At 29.9% G+C, this 19551-nt stretch overlaps 1 protein-coding gene across 4 annotated transcripts in view; it reads left to right on the top strand.

Moving 5' to 3' along the window:
* The first annotated feature begins 13 nt into the window (after window positions 1-13).
* hecw2b (HECT, C2 and WW domain containing E3 ubiquitin protein ligase 2b) overlaps window positions 14-19551 on the top strand; it is a 41769-nt gene continuing 22231 nt past the window's right edge. For all 4 annotated transcript variants that reach the window (XM_073841948.1, XM_073841947.1, XM_073841946.1 and 1 more), the window contains exons 1-10: window positions 14-116; window positions 2543-2637; window positions 7661-7736; window positions 8168-8337; window positions 10237-10379; window positions 10682-10782; window positions 13316-13995; window positions 15175-15490; window positions 16788-16892; window positions 17017-17167. In XM_073841948.1, the coding sequence (XP_073698049.1) occupies window positions 110-116; window positions 2543-2637; window positions 7661-7736; window positions 8168-8337; window positions 10237-10379; window positions 10682-10782; window positions 13316-13995; window positions 15175-15490; window positions 16788-16892; window positions 17017-17167 (1844 nt within the window). In that variant the 5' untranslated portion in view covers window positions 14-109. The remainder of the gene's footprint in view (window positions 117-2542; window positions 2638-7660; window positions 7737-8167; window positions 8338-10236; window positions 10380-10681; window positions 10783-13315; window positions 13996-15174; window positions 15491-16787; window positions 16893-17016; window positions 17168-19551) is intronic.

Raw genomic sequence — 19551 nt, 5'->3', positions numbered from 1 at the left:
CAACACAGATGAGACGTGTCCCGCTAACGTTTGGGATTCGAAGAACCGCGGGGTGAATGGGACTCAGAGAGGGCAGATCGTCTGGAGGCTGGAGCCCGGACCGTACTTCATGGAGCGTAAGTGAGAGTTTTGAAAAATGATATGCACTTTCTATTTCAAGAATGGATGAGGAATGGATTTGATCAAGTTTTGTTGTTACTCTATCATTCAGAAGTTTGGAGTCTTTATTATATATAATTTTCTAGATTATCAAGTCAGCAGATTAGAATGATTTCTGAAGGATCGCGTGACACTGAAGACTGGAGTAATGATGCTGAAAATTCAGCTTTGAATCAGAAATAAATTACATTTTATTATATGTGACCCTGGACCACAAAACCAGTCTTAAGTCGCTGGGGTATATTTGTAGCAATAGCCAAAAATACATTGCATGGGTCAAAATTTTTGATTTTTCTTTTATGCCAAAAATCATTAGGAAATTAAGTAAAGATCATGTTCCATGATGATTCTTTGTAAAATTCCTACTGTAAATATATCAAAATGTAATTTTTGTTTAGTAATATGCATTGTTAAGAACTTAATTTGGACAACTTTAAAGGTGATTTTCTCAGTATTTTGATTTTTTTGCACCCTCAGATTGCAGATTTTCAAATAGATGTATCTCGACCAAATATTGTCCTATCCTAACAAACCATACATCAATAGAAAGCTTATTCATTGAGTATTCATATGATGTACACATCTCAGTTTTGTAAAATTTAACCTTATGACTGGTTTTGTGGTCCAGGGTCACATATATTGAAATAGAAATAAGTGGTTTTAAATTGTAATAATATTTCAGTATTACTGATTTTACATTATTTTTGAGCAAATAAATGCAGCCTTGATGACAATGAGAAGCTTCTTTCAAAAACACCCCAATCTTTTGAACAGTTGTGTAGATATGTACAGTTTCACCTGAGTAGCAATAGCAAACTAACTTCATTTTCAAGAGCAAAAGAGCATATTTTGTGAAATTGTACACAAATTTTTAATGCACATTTGCTGTTGTGGCATTAATTTGATTAGATAAACCTGCCTCTATGCAGTATATAAAAACACAACAACAAATTGCAAAATATTGATATATTTATATTTATAATATATATTAATCTTTTTTGTAATATTGTAACAATATCAAAATCTCATGAGACGATAATATCGTGATATGAAGTCCACAATATATTTATTACAATGTTTTTAAAAAAGACAAATTAAGTAAAATTTTGTACATTTTAAAGTTAAATTGTTCAATCTAATGCACTTTGAGAGTTCAACATTAAGAGTCCAACCCATGTTCTTAACAAAGAAAACTTCAGTCCGAAAAAAGTCATTGAACTTAAACTTGTACCTGAACTTAAAACTCTTTTTATATCTGGTATACTATCTGAGTCAAATTACATTCACACTGGTGTTTTAAGAAGCCAAACAAGTTAGAATATAATGATAACAATTTTATGTTATTGTTAGTCCTATGACAGTAATAGCCATATATTTTAAAACAGTTCCCTGCAGTAGGGACATTACAATACTTATTTCTTAATTTCTACACTTAAAAGAGATATTTTGAATTTGGACTGCAGTAACGTTACCCATTTAAACTGAAAATTTTTATGACGGAAATTATAGTAGAACTTTTATTTTGATAGAAGACTCCAGCTTCAGTAAAACCCGGCTTACAAAAACGCATCTCACTACAAATCTAGTAAAATGCTGTAATCATCTGTCACGAAAATAACACATAACTGTTGGCCGTTGTGTTCCCAAATGCACGCTAAACTCACATCACATGCAATAAGTGAGTTCATTGCATTTATAGTGGACTGAGCCTCTCTGAGGCGCAGAAAATACCGAATCATGAGCTGATCGCCTGAACGAAGTGCACGAAAAAACAAACTTCATGAAGGGATTAAGCCATTTAGTTAGTTTGACAGATACTTTGCCAAAACATAATGGCTCAAAACACAACTTTAAAGACCTTTTATGTTAGAATCAGACATTTTAATATATTTTAAAAACTACACTTTTTGTCTGGAAGAGTTTCCTATAGTTTCCCTACTACTAAATGTATTTAACAAAACTGTTGATTAGATGCTATGAATCTAATCCATGAACTTCATGATTATTTCTTGTTTAAAATGCTTGTTGAACACTTCCATTTATTTGTAAGATTTACTAACAATTTCAGAGTTTCTACACCATTTCTTTTCAGTGTAGCAGCGTACAAATTTAGAAAAACATAATTTTGTTTCTTAGCAGACTGATAAATCATGTGCACATTGATTCCTGGGAATTACATGAGGCTAGCCAATCACATTGAGTTTTTACCTTGGCTTTTTTTGTGTTCATTGTGGATCAGATTGTCTATGAGCATGTTGTCTGAGACTTAAACAATGATAAAATATGTTATTATGTGAGAATAATAATGGAGATACTGTATGTGCTGTTTATATTTCAAATGTTTGAGCTTTTAGAACAATGATCTTGTGTTTATGTTTCTCAGCTGAGACCAAAATCTGCTTCAAATATTACCACGGAGTTAGTGGAGCATTGAGGGCCACGACACCCTGCATCACGGTCAAGAACCCTGGCGTTACAGTAAGTCTGTGATGAGTTTTAGTTTAAACATTGAGGTTAGGTTTTAAAACATTGAGTCGTTGAGCTACTAAATGCTCCTGTTAATCAGTCACTCTTTGAATTATGCTTTAAAGGAGTGTTTTCACTCATAATGTGAAAAAGTGATTGTGTCTAGTGAAAGCATCACTCATCGACATTTTTTTAGTTGTTTTAAATGTCAGAGCTGTAGCCTAGAGGTTAATGGACACGTTCCAATGCACTAAGCCGTAGTGCTTACTTGAAGAGCACAGGTTCAGATCACGTTTGTTATATTTCCATATTTCATTTCTGTCCACTGGACTACTGAAAATAATAAAAAAGGACAAAAAACAGAGCTGTAGCACAGAACGTTTTGAGGACTTGGTGCTCCACTTAACAATTTATGAATTTTTTGGTAACACTTATTTTTTACACTCATTTATTGCACTATTTATTCATATTTGTTAATGTTAGTTAACACAAATACAGTCGTTCATTGTTTGTTCATGTTAGTTCACAAGTGCATTAACTAATGTTAACAAACACAACTTGTGATTTTAATAATGATTCTGTCACTGAAGCCTTACGGATTGCAAAAGCTGATTCCAAATCATCGGTTCTCATTTTGCTGGACCTATCTGCTGCTTTCGACACAGTGAATCATCAGATCCTTTTGTCCACCCTCTCATCGCTGGGCATCACAGGAACTTCACTTCACTGGTTCAAATCCTACCTCACTGGTAGGTCTTTCAGGGTGGCCTGGGGTGGTGAGGTATCCAAAACTCAACAACTGGTTACTGGGGTTCCTCAGGGATCAGTTCTTGGACCCCTCCTCTTCTCCATATACACTATATCTCTAGGCCCCATCATACAAGCACATGGCTTCTCCTACCATTGCTATGCTGATGACACACAGCTCTATCTCTCATTCAAACCAGATGATCCATCGGTAGCTGCACGAATCTCAGGCTGCCTGGCGGATATCTCTGCATGGATGAAGGAACACCATCTCCAACTCAATCTAGCAAAGACTGAGCTCCTTGTTTTCCCTGCCACGCCGACTCTACAACATGACTTCTCAATCCAGTTAGGTTCATCAACAGTTACCCCTTCAATTTCAGCCAGAAATCTTGGTGTAATGTTTGATGACCAATTGACTTTTAAAGACCACATAGCTAAAACTGCTCGATCTTGCAGGTTTGCACTGCACAACATCAGAAAGATCAGGCCCTTCCTAACAGAGCACGCTGCACAACTCCTCGTCCAGGCCCTGGTCATTTCCAGGCTGGACTACTGCAATGCTCTACTAGCTGGTCTTCCAGCATGTACAATCAGGCCTCTACAAATGATTCAGAATGCAGCAGCACGCCTGGTCTTCAATGAACCAAAAAAGGCCCATGTCACACCTCTCTTCATATCCCTTCACTGGCTACCAGTGGCGGCTCGCATTAAGTTCAAGACACTGATGCTGGCATATAGGACAGCCACCGGCTCATCACCTGCTTACCTACGTTCACTATTACGAATTTACACTCCCTCTAGATCTCTGAGATCCTCTAATGAAAGACGCCTCGTTGTACCACCACAGAGAGGCATGAAATCACTGTCCAGAACATTCTCGTTCAATAGTCCTGCCTGGTGGAATGACCTTCCCTCCCATATCCGAAATGCACATTCCCTAACTGCCTTCAAGCGACTTCTGAAAACCCATCTCTTTCGACACTATTTGACTCAATAATAAAAAAAAAAAATAAATTAAAAAAAAATAAAAAACTTCTCTCTTTTCTTGATCTTCCCTTTCTATCCAGTACTTATCTAACAATGCCGATATATGGTATTTTTGAGCACTTCCTAGGTTGACCTGCCTCCTTAGGACGAATCACTTGTTGCATCCCCAATTGTAAGTCGCTTTGGATAAAAGCGTCTGCTAAATGAATAAATGTAAATGTAAATGTAATAATGCATTAGTAAATGCTGATATTACCATTATAAATGCTGTAGAAGCGTTGTTCATTCTTAGTTCATGTTAACTAATGTTAACTAATGAACCTTATTATTTGTTACCCTTTTTTATTGACTAATAAACAGATGTTTAAATAAATGATAAATGCAATATTTAAATAACATTTTTAAATGTAAACAGTAAGATTTTTCAATGTTTTTGAAAGAAGTCTCTTCTGCTTACCAAGGCTGCATTTATTTGATCGAAAATGCAGTAAAAACAGTTATAATGTGAAATATTATTACTATTTAAAATAACTGTTTCCTACTTAAATATAGTTTAAAACGAAATTTATTTATTAAATTTTCAGCATCATTACAGTCTTCAGTGTCACACGATTCTTCAGAAATCATTCTAATATGCTGATTTGCTGCTCAAAAACATTATTATTATCAAAATTTAAAAAATTGAGCGGCTTAATATTTTTTGTGGATACTGTGATCTTTTTAAGCATTCTTTGATAAATAAAAAGTTCAAAATAACAGCATGTATATGAAATAGAAATATTTGTGAAAAAATTATAGTGTAAAGTCAAAGTACTAGCCTAACCAGTATTTATAAGGCTGTTTATGGTTCTTAAGCAGCAAATTAACCTATTGCATTAAGGGGAGACACTGCAAGCGAATAGGGCAATTTTTTTTACTGATAGTTATTGCCTTGCTTAACCAGTTGATTGATTACACTGATAGTTGCAAATATTTTATGTATTACAAGTTTTCAAACATTACTACTGAGGGAATTTTGTCTTATTTTAGTCACTCCATAATTCATTAAATACTTAGAACAGACAGAAAACAATTATAAACCTATAAAAAAACCTTCAGGATATAGCCAGGAATACAAATGTAAAGTTTGGTGTATGTGAGGGCTACTGAAGTGAAGATTTTTGGCTCAATGTAGGAGAAAAAAACTCATTTTGAGAAAACAGGATTTAAAAATATGAATTGTGATTGAAATCAAATAAAGAAAGTGCTATTAAAAAAAAAACACTTAACAGTAACTGCAGTGTCTTCCCTTAATGTAAAATTCATTTGATGTTTGTGCATATAGGTTACTTTCGAATTTCATTAGATAAATGTGCAATCTTCACACGCTTCATATTTTCACATCATCTCCACCTGTGCGTGTTTCTAAGTCTTTCTCTGCCTGTGTGTCTCCAAGCTCCATTATCAGACACTGGAGTTTGACTGAACTCCACAGAGACGTATCATGTTCACAGGCATGCAGGGAATGCACAGGAAGTAGAGAGCGCTCTTTGATGCTTAGTGCTGTCAAAACGCCCCAGAACTAGAGCAAAGGGCACATTCTGCACTCTGTGACATGAGATTGAACTTGAACCCCTAGATTTAACAGACCGATTCACTCGCTAAGCATCACTATTACTGTTTGAACACCTTTTTGTGCTATGGAAGTGAATGAATGCATCATATCATGTGACTGTGATCTTAGGTGTGCATGCATCTGCAATTCCTCAGGCAAATTGAACACGATTACAGATGGGATGGAGACATTTTCTTCTATCTGAGTTTTTAACTTTGCTGCTTGCTGCTTTGTATGGTTTGAATTGATGCATACAACAATTGACTTAATGTAAGTTTAATGTGCATTAGGCTTAACATATGGAAATTATAATATCTTTGTCTTACGACCGTTCAGAAGTCGTCATTGTAGGGCTCTGTGGCTGAACGAAAGTCTATAATCATAAATCACACACTGCCACACTAATGAGCAGGAACATTATAACGTCATTGAATTATTCATGACTATGATCCTGAACCTATCTAAAATTTAACATGATAACCACAGTTTTTAACCAAAATGCAGCTGTAAAATATAATATGTTAATTTCAGCATTTTACCGTTTGCATTTTTTTAAATCACAAGTTGTGAACAAACAATGAATGACTGTATTTTTATTAACATTAACCAAGATTAATAAAGAGTATAATGAATTCATTGTTTATCGTTCATGTTAGTTAATTTGCTTAATTGTAAATTGTAAAGTCTTACCATTTATTTTGTGTTAAAATGTTGGTTAATGCCAGATTACAACTGTTTAATTGTGATCACTTCAGCTCTGTATATTTTGCCATATATATTACTTGAAATAAAATAAAAATTAACTAAATATATAAAATAATTAAATGTAAATATAATTAAATATATTATACAGTATTAATAAATATTATACAATAAAACCTTGCTGTAGCAGCGTTTGTAAATAAATGAAAAAAAAAATTAAATAAATAAACTATATACACAAAAAATACTAAATAATAACAAAAAACAGCAAAATTGCTAAAAAAAGAAATAAAACAATTGATAAACTATATAGATGTTAAAAATAGTAATAAAAAACAGCAAAATTGCTTAAAAGCGATATGAAAATAAACTATATAGACATAAAAAATTTAAATAATAATTAAATAACAACAAAATTGCTTAATAAATGAAATAAAGAAATAAACTATATAGACCTTACAAAATAATTTAATAAAATGTAATTATAATAAATAAATACATTTAATTAAAATAAATAAATAAATATAAAATTAATTAAAAAACTATATAAGCATTAAAAAATACAAAATAATAATAAAAACACAGAAAATTGCTAAAATAAAAAACTGAAATAAAAAATATATACCCTATATAGACATTAAAAAAATAATAATTAAAAAACTGCACAATTGCTAAAAAATTAAATAAAAAATAAACTATATAGACATCAAAAAATAACAAATTATAATTAAAAAACAGCTAAATTGCTTGAAGAATTAAATAAAACAATTTATGAAAAATTAAAAACTATATAGATGTTAAAAAAATATGATAAAAAAACAGCAAACTTGCTTAAAAATGAAATAAATAAATAAACGATATAGACATTAAAGAAAAAGAAAAAAAAAGCTTAATAAATGAAATAAAAAATAAACTATATAGACATTAAAATTAATATATATATATATAATCACTTTTCTGTTTCTCCATATCTTAATGTGTAATTGTGTGTGTCCTCTACAGGTTGGGGCAGAAGGGCAAGTGGATGGACAGTCTGTCACCGAACACTGCAGAAAATTGGTCAGCTTTACTCTGTCAGGTAAGAATGATGAATATTTACCACTCTTACTCTCATTTTATTAAGAGATTCGTGATTTCTTCCACCCAAACTTTCTTTCACCATGGTAAAATCATTGCAATACACAACTTTAAATAGTATAATGCTGTTTATGACAGTGCAATAATGGATACATTATAAAAAATATATTATACCTTTTTTACTAACAATAAACAATTAATACACCAAGTAATATAGTTAGCTTTGCTTAATATTTCAGACTAATTTAGAGTCTCATCCTACATATAAATTGATGTTTTGTCTTCTTAATTAAAACTCCTCTATGTATCTGCCCTCTTGTGGCAATGAGCTGCTAGTGCACATAGATAGAAAGATAGATACATAGATAGATACATACATAGATGGATAGACTTTTTTATGCTGCAAACTCACATTGTGTGTGTCTATTCCAGATATAAGGGCTCAGGGTCTGAAGAAGGGCATGTTTTTTAATCCGGACCCTTATCTGAAAATGAGCATTCAGCCAGGCAAGAGGAACGGCTTCCCTACATTCACTCACCACGGCCAGGAGAGACGAACCTCCATCATATCCAACACCACTAACCCTGTGTGGCACGGAGAGGTACTTGATATTCATATGGCAGTTAATGAGACGTGCTGTTTGTGTTCACCTCTTCAGCGCTTAACCTCTGGGTGCTGCAGGGTAACGCCTCTGCTGTCAGTCCACTGAGAGGAGCTGAGAACTTAATGGGATGTAACCAAGTAGGGTTGACTCTGAAATAAGAAGTTCTCAGTAAACACCCTTGAGCAAAGCCATAACCTCAGATTTCTCCAGAAATGACTGGACTGTACAGTTGGTAACATCTCCTGAATGTAAATATTTTTCTTTATTATAAAAATGTAGTGAATGGTGCTAAATTATATGAACTATAATAATGTATTTACATGGTACTTTGTTTTTTTTTTTTTGTTTTTTTTTTTTTTAAGAATACTACCATGGTACATTTCCAAAAGGTTTAAAAAAATTTGTTACCATACACTACCAGTTTTTGGACAGTACGATTTTAAATGTTTTTTTTGCATTTATTTGATCCAAAGTACAGCAAAAACAACAATGAAATATTTTTACGATTTAAAATACCTGCTTTCTATTTGAATATATTTTATAATGTAATATATTCCTGATTTTCAAATCTGAATTTTAGCATCATTGCTCCATTCACATGATCCTTCAGAAATCATTCTAATATTCTGATTTGCCGCTCAAAAATATTAGAAATAGATTTTTTTCAGGTTTCTTTGATGAATAGAAAGTTTAGAAAAACAGCATTTATCTGAAGTAGAAATCTTCTGTAACATTATAATTGTCTTTTTCATCACTTTTAGCACATCCATACTGAATAAAATTATTAATTTCTATAATACCCCCCCCCACAAAAGGTAAAAATGTAATTAAATCAAATTAAATAATTAAATTAATTAAATTAAATTAAGGAATGGAAATGAAATAAAATGAAATACAATGAAACAAAATAAATTAAATGACGTAAAATGAAGTAAAATACAATGAAATTAAATGAAATGAAATGCAATGAAATAAAAATAAATTAAATAAAATTGTATTTAATTAAAATGAAATGAAAAGAATTAAAAAAAAAGAAAAATAAATTTAATTAAAATGAAATAATATAAAATGAGATTAAACAAAATCTATTAAATTGAAATGGAATAAAAAATATAAATAAATAAATTAAATTAATTATAATAAAACAAAGTAAAATAAAAATTTAATTAAATTAAATGAAACAATAAAAAAAATTTAATAAAAATATTTAATTTAACAACATATATACACAATCTATAGTTACAACAAATCTTTACATTTTAAATTTTAAATAAATGCTATTTGTTCAAAATATCAAGCATCACAACTGTTTTTAACTTTAAAAATATTAAGAAATGTTTGTTGAACAGCAAATCAGCATGAGAATGATTTCTGAAGGATCATGACACTATAAATAAATTATAATAAATACTTCAGATACATGCTGATCTTTGGATCTTTGTATTCATAAAAGAAACCTGAGAAAATGTACTGTTTTAAATATTGATGAATATAATAATAATAATAATAATAAATGTTTCTTGAAAAGCAAATGAGTATCTTAGAATGATTTCTGAAGGATTATGTGACACTGAAGACTGGAGTAATGATGCTGAATATTCAGCTTTGCATCACAGAAATAAATTACATTTTAAAATATATTCAAATAGAAAGCTGTTATTTTAAATAGTAAAACTATTTCACAAAATTACTGCTTTCGCTGTATTTTGGATCAAATAAATGCAGGCTTTGTGAACAGAAGAGACTTCTTTTTTCTGCTCAAAAACTTTTGACTGGTAGTGTATATGAAACTGAATATACTGTAAGACTGAATATTATTTTTACTTCCCCTGGACATAAAAACAAACATAACTGTAACCCTTCATTTCCATGCTGCTTATTTTTTTCCCACTGCAGAAGTACACTTTTGTTGCTCTGATGACAGATGTTTTGGAAATCGAGGTCAAGGACAAATTTGCAAAAAGTCGCCCGATCATCAAACGTTTTTTAGGTCAGCTGATAATACCAGTGCAGAGACTGCTGGAGAGACACACAGCCGGGTCAGTATTCACTACTGAAATATACCTGCGATGATCTATTATGTATAAGTTATATCCTCCAAGTATCCTGCAGTTTATTTCTCCACACTGATGTTTATGTAAATATATCTTGTGTAATAATTCAGGAATTAAATTTTATTTAATTGCATCCCAAGATGTTATATTTAGAGATATTTTGTTACAATTGTATTGGCAAAACAATACCTCTGTAAAACAGATGTTTTCTTTTTATGAAATATATTACAAAGTGATTTTATTACAATACAATAATTGTTATCTGTGTGATTTTTTTTGGAAAAAAGGGATCAACATGTGAGCTACACGCTTTGTCGTCGTCTGCCGACTGAACATGTGAGCGGACAGCTTCACTTCAGGGTGGAGATCACCTCCAACGGACATGAAGGTACAGATTACAGTAGATTAATAATACATTCAATATCACTCAAACGTTTGGGGTTGATCCCTTTTTTAATGATTTTGAAAAAAGCCTCTTATTGCTCACCAAAGTTGCATTTATTAGATTAAAAAATACAGTAATAATGGGACTATTGTGAAATATTAGTACAATTAAAAAAAAATGTTTTTCTTACTTTAAAATGTTTTATTAAATATAATTTATTCCTATGAACAAAGCTGAATTTTCAGCATCATTACTTTAGTCTTTAGTGTCACATGATCCTTCAGAAATTTGCTGATTTGCTGTTCAACAAACATTTCATAATATTATTAAAGGTAAAAACAGTTGTGATACTTAATATTTTGTGGATTTTTTGGGGAACAAATGACATTAAAATTTAAAAGTAAAAGTTTTTTGTAACTTAAAATTGTGTGTGTATAAATGTCTTTATTATTTTATTTTATTTTATTTCAGTTCATTTAATTTAATTTAATTTAATTTAATTTAATTTAATTTAATTTAATTTAATTTAATTTAATTTAATTTAATTTTGTTTCATTTATTTTAATTTATTTTAATTGTATTACATTTTAATTTAATTTAATTTTATTTCATTTTATTTTTTAATTTTATCGTTTCAATTATTTAATTTAATTTTATTTCTTTTCATTTAATTTTAATTTTATTTAATTGTATTTCCTTTCATTTAATTTAAATTTTATTTAATTTAATTTAATTTAATTTTTAATTTAATTTAATTATATTTTCTTTTCTTTCATTTCTTTGATTTGATTTGATTTACTTTCATTTTATTTTATTTCATTTTTTAATTTTATTTCATTTCATTGTACTTAATTTATTCATTTTATTTATTAATTCCTTTGAATTTTATTACATTTTTTGGTTTTATTTAATTGTATTTAATTTTATTTCATTTAATTTCACATTTTATTACCCCAGTTTCCATAAATATAATATACTATATATATTAATATATAATAATATATTATTGTTTAATAAGAATGGTTATTTGTAATTATTATTACTAACATTGTCAATTATTAAATAAATCAAGGTGTTTTATATTTTATAATAAATAAGGATGTAATATAGATAATAAAAATAATGAAAATATCAGTGCTCGAATTTGTCGTAAAATACTTCCATAAATGTAAACTATAAACAGAATACAGTTACCTAATGAAGCATATTACTCAGTCAACATATATATTATGGCTGTCAATCGGTTACATTTTTTAATCGCGATTAATCGCATGGTTGTCATGAGTTAACTCGCGATTAATCAACAATCCTAACGTAGACTGATTCTGCTTGCATTCATTCAATATGGCAGAAGTGCCGGTACGCACGAAAAAGTGCAAGTACGTAAAAGGATAAAATATAGAAGTGCCTGCGTACCGGCCCACTTCAAGCACTGGAAGCAACATAATATCTGGTTTAACTGAAAGCGCTGCTGCACTTCCACTCGCTGAACAGAGCAGACGCAGATATAAAGAGAGGGAGTTGTGCGGCACATTTGGAGACCTTGCGCTCGTTCGGCAAAACCGGAGAGCCTCAGAAACTATATTAGGTTTGTCCAAATCATGTGTTTATGTGTTGTTGCTAGACACTTTTCGCTAGGTTGGCAACATTGTGCATCCAGTTCTTTAATCATGGGCTAGGTAGTGGGTCAAACAGAAAATGCGCACTGCATTAATTGTGCACGTTAATAAAATTAATGCCGTTAAAATTAATTTGCGTTAACGCGTTAATTTTGACAGCCCTAATATATACACACTGCCTGGCCAAAAAAAAGTCGCCACCAAAAAAAAAAAGCTCATGCACTCTAATATTTTGTTGGACCACCTTTAGATTTGATTACGGCATGCATTCGCTGTGGCATTGTTTCGATAAGCTTCTGCAATGTCACAAGATTTATTTCCATCCAGTGTTGCATTAATTTTTCACCAAGATCTTGCATTGATGATGGTAGAGTCTGAGCCTTCTCCAGCACATCCCAAAGATTCTCAATGGGGTTAAGGTCTGGACTCTGTGGTGGCCAATCCATGTGTAAAAATGATATCTCATGCTCCCTAAACCACAATTTCAAAATTAATCCTGGCATTGTCATCTTTGAATATGCCCGTGCCATCAAGGAAGAAAAAATCCATTGATGGAATAACCTTCCATGTATTCAGGTAGTCAGCTGACCCCATTCTTTGAGCACATACTGTTGCTGAACCTAGACCTGACCAACTGCAGCAACCGCAGATCATACCACTTAGTTAAATCCAGGTGGCGACTGTTTTTTTTGGCCAGGCAGTGTGTGTATATATATATATATATATATATATATATATATATAAGAATGGGTGTAGTGTGTCATGTCTTACAAGACAGGATTCTTTAGTCTTTTATTTTCAGGATTCTTTAGTGACAAGAAACAATCATTTATTTTGTAACATTTATAACAGTCTTTACTGTCACTTTTGATCAATTGAATGCATCCTTGCTGAATAAAACTATTATGCTTTTGTAGATGCCATGGGATCTCTGCTAGGAGCCTCCTCTATGAATGGAGATCCTGGGAGCCCATCGGACGACGAGGACGTTTTGCATCCTTCGTCCCGCATGGCCAGGGGCCCCTCGCCCACCGGTTCCGAAGGGTCCCTGCATGGTGATGCCTTTAGGACTGATGAGTGCATCATGGATCCTGATGAGGATCGGCTTTTGAGAGACGGAGCCCCAGACTTGGCTGAAGGAACACCAGTCCACACTCATCGCCAGGCCTCGCTTAATGACTACCTGGATGCTATTGAGGCCCCTAAGGGCCCTGGAGACAGACCGCTTGGGGCTGCCTCACCTAAACTACGCTCTAGTTTCCCCACTGACACGCGGCTCAATGCTATGTTACATATAGACTCTGATGAAGACGAGGAGGGACACGCTTCCCGGGATACGGCATTGACCAATGGGGCTCAGAGGGCTGAGGGACACACCTCCTCTGAACAGGACAAAGCTGAGGGTCCTATCAAAGAAAGGCTGGAGTCAGAAGGAGCGAGCAGCACCACAGATACGGAAGCTACGGCGTCGGGGTCGAGCAGTGGGACAACAAAGAGCCAAAATGGAGGTGCTGAGGATGTTCAGGACGGAGCTGTCGCCTCTGGAGAATCTACGCAGGGCACTAGCAGCTCTCAGCAGCCAGCTCCCAAAATACAGGTCTGTTTTATTTGAATTTATTTTTTTTATTTTATTTTATTTTAATTAAATTTTTTATCTCTTATGGGAATATATGAATACATTTTATTACTCCAGTTTCCATGCAGGTTTCTTCAAATATGTTCTAATATGTATATGGTTAAGTTTGTTTTATTTTATTTTATTATTATTAGTAGTAGTAGTATTTTACCTCACCTTCTATGGGAATACATTTTATTACCCCAGTTTCTAAAAATATGTATATGGTTAAGTTTTGTTTTAAATAAACATTTTTATTACTATATTTTCTTATTTTGTATTTAATTACTTTTATTTTATTTTGCTTTATTTTATTAAAAACATTTTTTACTGTATTTTATTTTTTACCATGCAAGTTTTACATAGTTTTTGTAAACTTTTTAAAACTATATAAATGGTTAAGTTTTTTTTTATTGTTTTCTTTTTATTATTTTCTTTTCTCTTATATTTTATTATTTTATTTTATTTATTTATTTATTTATTTATTTTGTTTAATATTATCTTATTTTTTTTAATCTTCATTTTATTTCAGAATACACAAATTTTATATTGGAATAAATTGTATTACCCTAGTTTCCATGCAGGTTTTACATATTTTCTGTTAACTTTCTAAATATGTATACAGTTAAATACATTTTCCATTTGATGTATTTGTTTATTTATTTATTTTTAATTAGATTGTATTTATTTTTTCTTTTTATTATTTAATTTAAATTTGTATTAGTTTATTTAATTAATTTATTTATTTTTAATTAGATTTTATTTTTTTAATTGTATTTTTAATTTATCTTTTTTATTTTTTATTTGACATCTTATGTGTATGAGTATATATATAAAATATACAAAATTATTACAGTATATAATAATATATTATTACATTTTATGATAGATATGGATATATTAAAAAATGTTTTTTACCTTTTTAACTTTTACTGTTTTCATTTTTAAATACATTAATCCATCTATCTATTTATACAGAAAAAAAATATTCCATATATTTTAAGTAGAAATTATTCAGTTGATTTAAGCATAAAACTGCATTTTTTTTTACACGTCTCAGCCGTCATTTTAAGTAATAATAATGATCTTCATCATCATCATTTTCCCACTTGTTATGTAGCTCTTCCTTTGCATCATTACACCTAAATACATTTCTTACAGGATGAGGAAGGAGTTGCACCCAAGGCAGTCACTGGGGATGAAGGATCATCAGAGGCCGCTACAGTCACAGAGTCTTCAGCATCTGCCAGTAATGCAGCTAGTGAAGGGGGCGGAGCCACAGCAGCTAAGCAGCCGGAGCAGGGGAACTCCAACGAGACGGCCAATGAGGAGGAGGAAGATGCCGAAGTCTGGCAGAGGAGGCGGAGTCTGCAGGCATCAGGGAACGTATCACAGGCTGAAGGGACGGAAGTAACTAATGAAGCGAGAAGGCCAGCTGACACAGCACAGGCTGCCACAGTAACAGATGAAGAGACAGGTAACTTCTTGTGTTATTTGTTTGGTAAATCAGCAGTAGGATGCAATAGGAGAAATAATTAAAAAAAAGTTTGTTTATTAATAAATATTTAAATAAATATTAACTGTCAAGAACATTTTTAATATTATATTTTTTTAAATATTAAATAGTATGTTGAATTTGTTGTTGTTGTTAATGCTGATGATAATGATAACAATATATGAAAAGGATTTTAAAATATATATTTTTTATAATATGTAAATAAACTAAATAAACTATGTAAATATTAAGAACATAAATAATGTTAATTAAATTAATTAAAATATAAAATAGTATATCTGGTTTGTTGTTGTAAATGAATATGTTATTATTAAAATATAATATTATATAAATAATAAGAACATAAATAATATTAATATTAAAATAATGTTTATTATATTAAAATGTAAAATATTAAAAAAATATTGTTGATGATAATAATATTACTAATAATAATAATTTGAAAAATAAACATATCACAATAAATACAAATAATAATACATATTATTAAAATATATTATTGATAATAATCTTATATGAATTATCTAATAATTCATATCTAATTATCTAAATTATCTAATTTCATTATAATATTATTGATTAAATAATAACAATATATAAAAACATTAATAATATTTATAATAATAATAGTAATAATAACAATAATATATATTACATTAAAAATAAAATATTACATTTTAATATTATATTAAAAAGTCAACATAGTATTATTCAAATATTAATTCTATTAAAATAAAATATAGTATAGTAAATAACAGTAAATAAAAATAGCAATTGTTTTTATTAAAATACATTATTATTATATAACCATTGAGAAAAATATTATTTTAAGAAGTATTTTTTATAATATAAAAATATAAAATAGCATATCAACAACAGCACCACCAACATCAATGCCAATATATGAAAAATAAACATCACAATAAAGAAAAAAATAATTAATATTTAATTAATTTATTCAATAAATGCATTATTGTGTGAATATTAAGAGCATGAATAATAATAATATTAAAAGTAATAAAATATTTTAATATTTTATAAAACAATATTATACAAAATAGTATTTTATTTTTTAAAAGTCATTATATTATCAATCAGAAATTAATTATATTCAACTGAAATAGTTAACTTATTGTCTGGCTTTATAAAATAGGAATAACAGGAGAGTTTATGAATAATTTGTGTTTGTAAGAAATGTACAGTATGTATGTTTTTTTTAATATTCACAACACAAATACCCCTTTTTGCTCTTCTGAAGGAGGAGCCAGTGCTCAAGTGAACGGCCATCAGCCAATGCGGTCTCTTCCTTCAGTGCGTCACGACATCAGCCGCTATCAGAGAGTGGACGAGCCTCTTCCACCAAGTGAGACAATATTTTTGTTTTTGTTTTGAGACAATTAATGGAAAATTTGATTTCGTTTTTTGCTCATTATCTTTGTATGTTTCATTGTAACGTTATAAGTGGTCTTTAAATGTGTACATTGTAGACTGGGAGGCTCGTATCGACAGCCACGGCAGGATTTTCTACGTGGATCACGTGAACAGAACCACCACCTGGCAGCGGCCCACTGCTCCAGCTGCACCTCAGGTCCTACAGAGGTCCAACTCCATTCAGCAGATGGAGCAGCTCAACCGAAGGTCAGTGTGTTTACAGCAGCAGATATCTATGAAGATGGCATGAAATCAGCTGTGATTAGAGTCACTTCTGATAAGAGGAGAGTTTTGAGTGCACAGTGACCTTAAGTTCCAATGTTTGAAATGCCATTTGTTAATCCTCGCTTGTATGGAAAAACAGCTCTTTAAAATGTCACGCAGCAGTCACCAGAGCAACCTAATCTGTTCTGCCATTATCAGGCTCTGTCAAAACATCTCTCAAGCTCTCGCATCTGCTCTCTCTCTCCCTCAACTTGATTTCAATTTATTTTGGTTTATTAGCATGCATTTCAAATGCAAAAGCAATTGTAGCATAGCTGTATACAGCAACAGTTCGCCAAGCATAAAATGTCAGTAAAGATGAGAGTCAAATCAAGCTTTTTTAAATCTAGGAACATATGTGACCCTGGACCACAAAACCAGTCTTAAGTCGCTGGGGTATATTTGTAGCAATAGCCAAAAATACTTTGTATGGGTCAAAATTATTGATTTTTCTTTTATGCCTAAAATCATTAGGGTATTAAGTAAAGATCATGTTCCATGAAGAATTTTTGTAAAATTCCTACTGTAAATATATCAAAATGTAAATTTTGATTAGTAATATGCATTGTTAAGAACTTAACTTGGACAACTTTAAAGGTGATTTTCTCAGTATTTTGATTTTTTTGCACCCTCAGATTCCAGATTTTCAAATAGATGTATCTCGACCAAATATTGTCCTATCCAAACAAACCATACATCAATAGAAAGCTTAATTATTGAACTTTCATATGATGTATACATCTCAGTTTTGTAAAATTTAACCTTATGACTGGTTTTGTGGTCCAGGGTCACATCTGTGGAATATTCTCTCAACAGCTAAAAATAATGCAAAATGCAGTGTCATGGCCGGAGAAAATCATTTGTGGCGTATACGTGTTTGTAATTCACAGGTTTGGCACAATTTAATGAAATTTCATTTAATTCCATTTCGCTTCCAGTATTTTTTGCTTTAAATTACATTAAATTAAATTAAAATATTTATAATCACAATAATACTGGTAAATGAAAGCAAATGGATGATGCTAAATTAAATTACAAATTTCATTTAATTCAATTTGTCAAATAATATCCAATAATATTGGCGAATGAAATCAAGTGGATAAAATCAAATCAAATTCATTCATTTGATTTCAATTGTCAGCATTTTTTGCTTTAAATTATGTTAAATTAAATAAAATAAAAAAATATATATATAATCAAATTGATGATGTTATATTAAATTAAATTACTTAAGTATTTTTACTTTAAATTGCATTACATTATAATAATATTTAGAATCATAATAATCAAATGGATAATGCTAATTTAAATTTTAAAAATATATTTATTTATTTATTTGTTTTTTTTTTAGCATCATTCATTTGATTTTATTTGCCAGTTTTCTTTTCACTTTATTTTTCACTTTATTTTTTCACTTTTATTTATAATTACAATAATATTGGCAAATAACACTGGCAAAAAAAGGAAATGAATGATGCAACAATTTAATTTAATTTTAAAGTAATTTTTCATCATTCATTTGATTTCATTTGCCAGTATTTTTCCCTTTAAAATACATTAAATTAAAATATTTATCATTGTAAAAATACTGTCAAATAATACAGGTAAATAAAATCAAGGTGATAATGCTAAATTAAATAAAAAGTTTAATTTAATTTACTTCAATTCAATTCAATTTTAAATCAATTTAGCATTATTCATTTGATTTGCTAGTATTTTTGCCTTAAATGACATTAAATTAAATAAAAAATGTTTAGTTTCAATAATACTGGCAAATAAAATTTAATTGTTTAATTAAATTAAATTTCATTTAATTTCATTTGATTTCATTTAGCATCATGATTTCATTTGCCAGTATTTTTCACTTTAAATTACATTATATTAAATTTAAATATTTATGATTACAATAATACTGACAAATTAAATCAAATGGGTGACGCTAAATTAAATAAAAATGTAGTTTAATTTAATTTAGCATCATTCATTTAATTTCATTTGCAAGTGTTTTTTGCTTTAAATTGCATAAAATTAAATTAAAATATTTATAATTACAATATTTCTGGCAAATAATACTGACAAATGAAATCAAGTGGAAGATGCTAAATTAAATAATTTAATTTAATTTTTAATTTTGTGTCAGTCATTTAAATTTTAAATTAAAATATTTATAATTACAATAAAAATGCTGTGATCCTTGCTGAATAAAACTATTAATATATACATATAATATTGTATATTAATATCCACATTTATTATACAGAATATATATTTTTGTGTGTTTTAAATTATTTATATATATATATATGTGTGTGTGTGTGTATATATAT

This window comes from Garra rufa, chromosome 6 (genome assembly GCF_049309525.1).
Source record: "Garra rufa chromosome 6, GarRuf1.0, whole genome shotgun sequence".
NCBI classification, from domain to species: Eukaryota; Metazoa; Chordata; class Actinopteri; order Cypriniformes; family Cyprinidae; genus Garra; species Garra rufa.
The sequence above is the reverse complement of the archived record's forward strand: the minus strand, read 5'-3'. Positions and strand labels throughout refer to the sequence as shown.